Source organism: Rhamphochromis sp. 'chilingali' (genome assembly GCF_963969265.1).
Source record: "Rhamphochromis sp. 'chilingali' genome assembly, chromosome: 1".
NCBI lineage: Eukaryota > Metazoa > Chordata > Actinopteri > Cichliformes > Cichlidae > Rhamphochromis > Rhamphochromis sp. 'chilingali'.
This window is the reverse complement of record NC_137929.1, coordinates 57789094-57799413: the sequence shown is the minus strand read 5'-3', so window position 1 is coordinate 57799413 and position 10320 is coordinate 57789094. Positions and strand designations below refer to the sequence as shown.

Genomic DNA, 10320 nt, shown 5'->3' with positions numbered 1-10320 from the left:
ACGTTAACTTTTATCGAGTGGAAAAAAAGTTAGCTTGTTTATATTATGCTAACATTAGCTGTGTCGCTAGCGGTCACGTAGCACATCATTATATACCAGCTAGCCCAACTTCAGTAACCCTACAAACGTCACTGCTGTTTAGTTTTCTGTCTTCATTTATGCTGGAAGTGATAACAAAGCTGTACATTTTAATTTGTTTCCAAAACCCCGCAGTCAGGACATGCTATATTGTATTTAGATAGAAGCTAGCGAGCTAACTCCCTGCTAACTTCTAACTCCGTTAAATGTCATAAATTCCGTTTTCATGGATGCCTGGATGCTAAACTCAATTGTTACACCTGGTAGAGCAGAACGCTGATCATTTTATTAAAGATGAAAGACTTTAGACAGTTTTTCAACTCTCAGTAATGGCATAGTGATCGTTTGATATATGGACCTGCAGCGGAGTTTAAATCAAATCAAATCACTTTTATTGTCACATCACATGTGCAGGCACACTGGCACAGCACATGCGAGTGAAATTCTTGTGTGCGAGCCCCACAAGCAACAGAGATGTGCAAAACACAACAACACAAACGAGCAAAATACAAGAATGGCCAACCTGAAACTAATAAATATATGTACAATATATAATAGTGTATGCATTTCTGGATGTGTATACTAAATGTTTTTCTACGTGTGTGTGTGTGTGTGTGGGTGTGTGTGTGTGTGTGTGTGTGTGTGTACACATTTTTACAAATTAAATAGTAAGAATAAAATAAAATATATAAAAATATACAGAGTTGAGACATGTGCAAAACAGTGGCATTACTGTACAGTGTGTAGTGCATAATGTTGAAGTTCCAGTAGTGAAGCTGAGGTGTCTATGAAGTGTTCAGCAGTCTGATGGCCTGGTGGAAGAAGCTGTCTCTCAGTCTGCTGGTACGGGACCGGATGCTGCAGAACCTCCTTCCTGATGGAAGCAGTCTGAACAGTTTATGGCTGGGGTGACTGGAGTCCTTGATGATTCTCCCCGCTTTCCTCAGGCAGCGCTTCCTGTAGATGTCTTGGAAGGAGGGAAGCTCACCTCCAATTATCCGTTCAGAGCACCGCACTACTCGCTGGAGAGCTTTGCAGTTGTAGGCGGTGCTGTTGCCATACCAGGTGGTGATGCATCCAGTGAGGATGCTCTCAATGGCACAGTGATAGAAGGTCCTGAGGATGCGGGGGCTCATGCTGAATCTTTTCAGTCTCCTGAGAAAGAAGAGGCGCTGCTGCGCCTTCTTCACTGTTTTGTTTATGTGTACTGACCACGTAAGATCCTCAGCCAGATGTACTCCAAGGAACCGGAAGCTGCTCACTCTCTCCACAGCAGCGCCGTTGATGGTGATAGGGGTGTGTACTTCTCTGCACCTCCGGAAGTCCACTATCAACTCCTTTGTCTTTGCGACGTTGAGGGTGAGATGGTTGTCTTGACACCAGTGGGTCAGGGCGCTGACCTCCTCCCTGTAAGCCATCTCATCACCGTTGGTGATAAGACCCACCACTGTAGTGTCGTCCGCAAACTTCACAATGATGTTGGAGTTGTTAGTGGCTGTGCAGTCGTAGGTGTAGAGTGAGTACAGGAGAGGGCTCAGTACACACCCCTGTGGAGCACCAGTGTTCAGTGTGATGGGGGATGAGGTGATGCTGCCCAGTCTGACCACTTGGCGTCTGTCAGACAGGAAGCTAAGGATCCAGCTGCAGAGGGAGCTGCTCAGTCCTAGATCCTGCAGTTTCCTGTCCAGCTTCGAGGGAACGATGGTATTGAATGCTGAGCTGTAATCTACAAACAGCATTCTCACATACGTGTCTCTCTTCTCCAGGTGTGACAGGGCAGTGTGTAGTGTCAGGGCTATGGCATCATCAGTGGACCTGTTGTGGCGGTATGCAAACTGTAGAGGGTCCAGTGAGTCGGGTAGTGCAGAGCAGATGAAGTCCCTGACCAGCTTCTCGAAGCATTTGCTTACGATGGGGGTCAGGGCTACAGGTCGCCAGTCATTCAATGAGGAGATGGTGGAGGATTTGGGTACAGGGACGATGGTGGCCATTTTGAAGCAGGCTGGGACTACAGACAGAGAGAGGGAAAGGTTGAAGATGTGTGTGAACACTCCAGCCAGCTGAGCCGCGCATGACTTGAGGACGCGGCCGGGAATCCCGTCCGGACCAGTAGCTTTGCGCGCGTTCACCTTCCTGAAGCACTTCCGCACATCCACCTCAGACACAGTGTGCGCACTGACGTCATCCGCGGTGCGCACACTGTCCGGTCTCATGGTGTTCGCTGTGTCGAATCTAGCGTAGAATACGTTTAGATCCTCACACAGAGAGGCCGTGGTCTGCGGTGTGCTGGGTTTCCCTCTAAAGTCTGCGACCGTGTTTAGACCCTGCCACATACTCCGAGGGTTGTCAAACTGTTGCTCCACCCTGTCCCTGTACTCACGTTTGGCTGCTTTGATCGTCTTCCGAAGTTGGTAATGTGCATATTTGTAGTCCGATGTGTTCGCGGAGGCAAAAGCGGTGCTCTGTGCCGCGCGAACATCTCCGTTAATCCAAGGTTTTTGATTTGGGAAGGATTTAACTGTTCTGGATGGGACGACATCTTCCACGCATTTCCTGATAAATCCACAGACTGAGTCTGTGTACTCATCAATGTCTTTGGCAGCCACGTGAAACATTTCCCAGTCCGCGTGATCAAAACAGTCCCGCAGCGCAGACTCCGATTGGTCCGTCCAACAGTGTACCGCCCTCCGGGTTGGAGCTTCCTGTTTCAGCTTCTGCCTGTAGGCGGGCAGGAGCAGGATGGAGCGGTGATCTGATTGGCCGAATGGGGCGCGGGGGAGGGCTTTGTACGCATCCCGGAAAGAGGTGTAGCAGTGGTCGAGGAGCCGGTCTCCACGAGTGTTGAAATGGATGTGTTGGTGGAGTTTTGGTGAGACTTTCTTCAGGTTTCCCTTATTAAAGTCTCCGGCTGTGATAAACGCTGCCTCTGGGTGTGCGGTTTCCTCACTGCTGATCGCGCTGTACAGTTCCCTGAGTGCTCGGTCAGTGTCGGCTTGTGGGGGAATGTAAACAGCCGTAATAATCACTGCTGTAAATTCCCTCGGTAGCCAGAATGGCCGGCACTTAATCATCAGGTACTCCAGGTCCGGTGAGCAGAAGGATTTGACCGGGTGCACGTTCGCATAATCACACCAGCTGTTGTTGATCATGAAACATACACCACCGCCTCTGCTTTTCCCAGTAAGCTCCTGTGACCTGTCCGCACGATGCACGGAGAACCCCGGTAGTTGTATTGCGGAGTCGGGTACCTTGTCCGATAGCCAGGTTTCTGTGAGGCAGATCACGCAGCAGTCCCGCATCTCTCGCTGGAATGAGATCCGTGCCCGAAGCTCGCACAGCTTGTTCTCCAGAGACTGCACATTAGCCAGTAATAAACTGGGTAACGGTGGTCTGTTAGTGCGCCGTCTCAGTCGAACCAGAACGCCAGATCTTCTCCCTCTGCGTCGGCGTTTGCGGCCTCCAGGGACAGAGAACAAAGGCGTCTCAGGTGAGATGAATGGGGGGTCTGCAAACGGAGCGTCCGTGTTGCAAAACTTGAACTCCGGAAAGTTATAAGAAAGACCGTATTTTATGTCCAGTAGGGTTTGTCGGTCGTACACAAGGAGACAAGTGCTACTCGTGAAAAAATAAGGGAAAAGTAAAATTAAACACAGAAGAAAGCCGTTGCTTGGGGGAGCTCGCGACGAGGCTGCCATACTCGGACAGACACGGCTAGTGACGTCAGGCTGAACGACCGGATAGTACTCTTTGGGTCATAAAATAAACCTTTAACATATTTTCAGGCGAGAATGTAGCTGTGTAAACTTTAAATATCTGCTCGGTTTATCAAGTCTGTTACCCACCAGCTTGATAGTTAGCCGGGAGGTCAAGGTCACTACAGCCGGCGAGAAGGGCAAACTCCCGGCACATCATTTTCAGATCACCTCGGTCTTTCGCTACTCAGGTTAAACGTAATATAAGTCACTTAGATAACCTAAAAATGTTATTGTTTGGTTTTTTCAGTGTTTTATTTGTTCGTGAGTAAATCGATTTGGCTGAGTTTAAAGTTACTAGATTAGATAAAATAAAACTTTTTTTAATCCCTCGGGTGGTTTTCACACAGCTGAATAAACGTCAAACAGAAAACTGATTAAACAGAAGTGTGAAATGGTAGAGAATTTACACCAGTGTCCTGTTATATTTTAGATAGCAAGGAGCAGACGGACGAGTTTATTAAACTCCACTGAGACAGCTGGTGATGCAAATCAGAAGGCTAGACCGTCCAATTTCACGGCTGTTTACTTCCGGCCTACCCGACCTTCTGAGGACCCGGCCCACATAGACCGTGCAGGCCGGGTCCTCAGGAGGATGCAGCCTATGAATTTGGACAACCCTAACCTCCTTTACTGTCACTTGTTATTAATATTTACATACGAGACACCTGCCAGAGCTCTAACGCTACGCTAGCCAGACAGCATGCTAACGCTAAGCTAACCAAGAACCCAGAGTGACATTAAAGCTGAGTAAATGCTGACCCCAGACCAGCACTGTGACAAAGTGAGCTGCTGCTAATCTTGAACAGGTAACAAACTGATAAGCAGTCAGCCTGCAGGTTTCTACCTGTTCATGTTTTTACAGTAGAATCACTTTGAAGTGTCTTTTTGCTGGTTTCATCTTTGATTTGTGTTCATACCTAAATACTCAGAAAGATCACGTGTGTCCTCATCAGGATCTGTGTTGGTGTGTGGGGCTGTAGCTTTATATTGTTAAATGGTCATAATGAGACAGTGCTTCAGCTCATTTTCCACAGTAACATGAAAGTAATGTTATGCGGGGTATAAGTATTTTCTTGTGGATATAATTAAGTAACGTACTCATTACCTTTAATAAAAGTGTTCTGTGTAATAATTACTTTTTTGAGTAATGACCCAACACTGATAACAACAAAGAGGAAACACATACAACATGCACAAACATTTGACCCACAACATGCAGTTGTTTGATATTCTGCTTAATGATGGTGGTGACTGTCAAAGCAGAGCTACTGAGAATCAGTAAAACACACTATTGATCTTGTAATAAGTCATATGATCAATAGTGGGTCAGCGACCCTCTTTCTTTTCCTCAAGGGTTTAAATATCTGGAACTGTGCAGTGTTTGGTTTTAGAACTGAAGAAGCTTCTCAGATGAAACGTCTTCAAGAAATTTAAAGGAGTCTCTTTTCTTTCCAAGCTTTTTAGATCATCATGACCTGGATGACTGAGAACCTACAGACATATTGACCTGGTTTCTAGGTTACATTACAGTCAGAGGTCAGCGACCGTAACTCAGTTACTTCTGTTAATGTGAACTCACTGAGTGTTTTTGGTTTACCTCTCAGACTGACTGAAGTCCACAAGAAGATGATGATGGAGGAAGAGGAGGAAAGAGCAGAGTCTGCAGGATCCAGCCGTCCGTCTGTGACCAGTGACCGGTCCAAAGGTCACAATCCAAATTTCAGTGATGAACCTGGACCATCGAGGTCAGAGAGCTGAACTCACTGAGTTAACAGAAATAGTTCTGCACTAACATTATACATTATTATATTATACTGTTGATTCTGGTTGATTTTATGACTGGGTTGGTTTGTGTGCTGAGAGGAAATGAAAATGAATTTCTAACAAAAGTTAGTTTTGTCCAGTTTTCCTGTAAAAAGCTGTACTCTGATCTAAGAGGACTGTTACTGACAGGAAGCAGCTGCATTATCTGCAGTCTGTGTGATCAGAGCTGCTTCAATGACTTTATTGGAGAATTTATCATTAAATAAAACGTGTTTGTCTGCAGAGGTCAGAGGACCCCGTCTGGAGGATCCAGCCGTCTGTCTGTGACCAGTGACCGGTCCAAAGGTCACAATCCAAACTTCAGTGATGAACCTGGACCAATGAGGTCAGAGAACTGTGATGAGTTCCGTTACATATTTGTGTTTTCCCGGATAAATATGACCTGAAAATCCTCTGATTTTTACAAAGATCCATTAAAAAGCGCCAAAAGTGGATTCTGTTCATCTGGACGTAGCGTTTTCAGTGGGAGAAACGTTTTGTCATTCATCCAAGTGACTTCTTCAGTCTCAGCTGACTGCAAGTTTCCCCAATCTTATAAACAGTGCATTTGCATAATGACTGAAACCAGCCCACTGAAGGAACAATAGGCTGGGAGTTCAGTTCCTTGATTATTAATATGCAAATTCTCATGACCATTGATCAACAACCAGTGATCAAAGCCCACTGATCAATGGTTGGGGAATGGCTGCAATCACAGCATTGTAAGATGGCGAAAGATGTACCCTTAGGCCCCCTCCTCGATTCAGAGATTATCTTTCCCTTTTCATGTAAATAGCCAATCCCAGCTGTCATAGGGCGAGAGGCGGGGTACACCCTGGACAGGTCGCCAGTCTGTCGCAGGGCTAACACACAAGGACAGACAACCATTCATACTCACATTCACTCGCACATTCACACCTAGTGGCAATTTGGATTATCCAATTAACCTATCCCCACAAGGGATCAAGATATTCATTAAAAAGAAAACAATGAAAAAACAAAGATAAAAATCTTAGACTTGGTCATTTGCTGTTTCAGGACAGTGATGCTCATATCTCTGGGGAAAGTCTGTACTGAGTGGGTTCATGTTTGTCTTTAAAGAACAGAGCTGCTTGGTGTTAGGATGCCTGGGTCGTTGACCCAGGGTTTTGAGTTTATTGTATTATTTATTATTTCTATTCTTTGGTTTCTTCGTTAGAGTTATGTCTTATGGTTTATGTCTCTGTGTAGTCCTTAGTTGCTATATCCCCGTGTCCAGTCAGTGTCTGTCTGCCCTGGTCCCATGTCTTTGTTCCCTTTGTTGCAGTGCCTGCATGTGAGTCTGTGTCTTTAGTTCAGTCTGTGTTATGTTTCCTCTTTAATTTTGAAGGTCCATGTCTGATGTTAATGTGTCTGGTTTTTCTTTCCTCTTGTCTCGTTAGGACTGATTTGCCCCAGCTGTGTTTCCCTCCTGTTACCCATTCCCTGATTGCTCCCTCTATGTATTTAAGCCCTGTGTTTCTCTGTGTCCGTGTCGCGATCTACCCTTATTTTGCTGTGTGTTCTGTCTGTGTAAAGTTTACCTTGGGGTCTCAGTTTTGTTACTTTTTTGGGAGTTCAGCATTAAAGCTGTATTTAGGTTCACCTTTGATTTCCGTGAGTCTGCATTTTGGGTCCTTCATATCACCACTCCTGCCTGCACACTGCCTGCACACAGCCTGCACGTAACACTTGGTCTCTGATTCTCATGTCTTTATGTCTGATCTGTTAAACAGTCTGAGAGGTCACAAAGAGACCCAGGGTAACATCTAAGCAGCTAAAGCCTGGCTCATACTGGCTGCTGTTAATGAGACCTCCATCAATTCAATTCAGTTTTATTTATATAGCGCCCAATCACAACAACAGTCGCCTCAAGGTGCTTTATATTGTACTCAGCTCCAAGCTGCCTGTCATAGGGTTGTGTCAAGATGGCGCCTGTGTGTATCTTAGCCGCTATTGAGGAGCAGTCCCCACTGGCCCCAGGATGTCAGGAGTTATCAAATATCCCGCCTGTGGAAATCTTTGATTCCAGTGGTCCTCTCACAACCAGGAGTCTAAAACCTAAAACCCAGCCTTGGTTGAATAATCTTACCAGATCATTGTTATCAATCAGAAGGCTGTAAGAGCAGCAGAAACAAAGTATTTCTCCAAGATCATGTCTAATAACTGTCAGAGACCTCATATTTTATTTAGTGTTATTAACTGGGCTCTAAGTCATCCTACTGCTGCTCCTCTTGTAGAATCACTGAGTCTCATGAGAAAGTCAGACAGTGACACAAAGCAAACAAGTCATTCTTCTAAAGGACGGTCAAAGAAAAAACAAAGTTTTATAAGCACTAAACGAACTCAAACTCTGGATCCTAATCCAGCAGAAATATTGTAGAAGTCCCAGAGCTGAAGCTGCTCTGTGTGAAGGACTGAGCTTAGATTCCCTCAGTGATGTAGGACTGATCAGCAGTTACACAAATGTTTATAGTTGTTCCAGTTTCTGTAGGAAAAGTTTCACAAAAGTTTCCTGAGCTACAGCCGGGGTGGCTGTAGCTCAGGTGGCAGAGCAGGTCAGCCACCAATCAGAAGGTCGGTGGTTCGATCCCAGGCTGCCTCCTGGCTGCATGCCAAATATCCTTGGGCAAGATACTAACCCCATGTTTGCCTACTGGTGGTGGTCAGAGGGCCCGGTGGCGCCAGTGTCCGGCAGCCTCGCCTCTGTCAGTGCGCCCAGGGCGGCTGTGGCTACAGTGTAGCTTGCTATTGCCAGTGTGTGAATGTGTGTGTGAATGGGTGAATGACTGAATGTAGTGTAAAGCGCTTTGGGGTCCTTAAGGACTAGAAAAGCGCTATACAAATGCAGGCAGGCCATTTGTATCTTATAGATGGAGAACACTTTGTGCCTTGGGGAGATCAGTTCATCTTCTGCTCACTGAACTGTTGACACAAACAGACATTTGAAGCTTTTCCATGTAAATGTTTGGAGGCTTCAAGCATTCATCTGTCCACGTAGTCTGATGTTTTACTGCTGTGTGTGTGGGAACATCTGTCTGAAGCGTCTTCTTACTTTGTACACACATAACTACACTGACTGGGAGCCAATGAATATGTAGACTATTACCATGACAACAAGTTGTTTGAGGTCAGTCCCAAGTCAAATCTGTGATTGTTCAAACTCCAGAAACGTATCATGCTGTTGTTGTAGATTCATTGCAGCTGACAAAGCTTTACAGGACAGAAGCTGCTAGAAAGAGTGAAGAGCAGGAACAACACACAGCTCAAAGTCCAATACTAATGCACATACTCAGGATAATTATTCAAATATGCAGATCAGGTGGTTAAATGTTTATTGAGCACCAATTTGCCTGTCATGAGCCACTAGGGGTGGGGGAAAAAATCGATACTGTGTAGTATCGTCATATTTTGTTTGCTAATAATGTATCGATACAGGGACAGCAGAAATCGATATTTTGTTACAAAAAAAGTTTTTGTGGACTGGAACATGCTCTGACTTCAGAGCATGTTGATCAGCTCCTTTTTCTGAGCAAGAATCCTGACATTCCTTCACTGTCCAAATGTGTTTAATGTTTTTTTTAGCAGCAATAAACATGACAGTTTACTTATTTTAATTTAAGACATGTTTTATTTAATTAAGTTTAAAACTTTTTTATTTAATGTAAAATTATATTTTGTTTTCATTTACTTTCAAATTCTTCAGTTGCTGAATGGGCTGCATAGTTTTCATAAATTGCATAGTTCAGAATAGCTATAATTGTACCAGATGGTTGCATTCAGTTAAGTTGGACTAGACTGTAATACAAACCGTTCAAGTTTGTCAACAATAAAACTGACTGAAATGAGAGAAAGACTGAGTGTGAGACTTTGATATTAGATAAAATGAATATTGATAAAGTTTACCTTTATGTACAGAATCTGAATATCGCAAAAGATTTTAAAAAATTGCAATAATATCGTATCGTGGGATGTATGGTGATTCCCACCTCTATGAGCCACCGTACCTGTGTTGTGTAAATCAGTACACACCTGTGCTTGGATGGATTAACTCTTCAATGAAATAATATCCGGAGTGTTCACTTGACTAACTTAATTCAGATGAAGTTATTTGAGCAGAAGTCTACTGGTTCTTTATCCTCGGCTTGAACTAATTCTTCGTGATTCCTCCACAGAGTGGACCAGGAGAGCTCAGAGCTTTCCAGTGGTCAGTCTGCCCAGCAGCATCAAACACACCTGGACTCCATATTTATGGTCTGTACATGTACAAAAACTACTTTTACATCTATTCTGTTCACAGTCATCTCCATGCTGATCTTTATAGACCAGTGGATTGTCAGTGTGTCCAACATGGATCTGATGTTTGGCTCCATGGATCATTCATAAAGTATTCTGTTCCAGCTGCTGGAGGACAACATCATCACTTTTGTGAAGAATGAGCTGAAGAAGATCCAGAAGGTTCTGAGTCCAGATTACCCAGAATTCTTAGAGAGTCAGAGAAACAGCAGCAGCGAGGCATTTGTGAAGATCACACTAGACTTTCTGAGGAGAATGAAGCAGGAGGAGTTGGCTGACCATCTGCAGAGCAGTAAGAGGATATCTCTGAATATTTAAGCTCTCTCAAGAGATGAATAACATTTGTTCAGAAAAAGTTGTCATATGGTAT

The 10320-nt window shown here is 44.6% G+C and overlaps 1 protein-coding gene across 1 annotated transcript in view; it reads left to right on the top strand.

Annotated features, from left to right (window-relative positions):
• Window positions 1-5459: 5459 nt before the first annotated feature.
• LOC308409251 (NACHT, LRR and PYD domains-containing protein 3-like) overlaps window positions 5460-10320 on the top strand; it is a gene marked incomplete at both ends in the record, with an annotated part of 70992 nt that continues 66131 nt past the window's right edge. Inside the window, 4 exons of the mRNA XM_080901866.1 lie at window positions 5460-5578; window positions 5881-5982; window positions 9830-9908; window positions 10056-10242. Coding sequence (XP_080757992.1) covers window positions 5460-5578; window positions 5881-5982; window positions 9830-9908; window positions 10056-10242 — 487 coding nt within the window. The remainder of the gene's footprint in view (window positions 5579-5880; window positions 5983-9829; window positions 9909-10055; window positions 10243-10320) is intronic.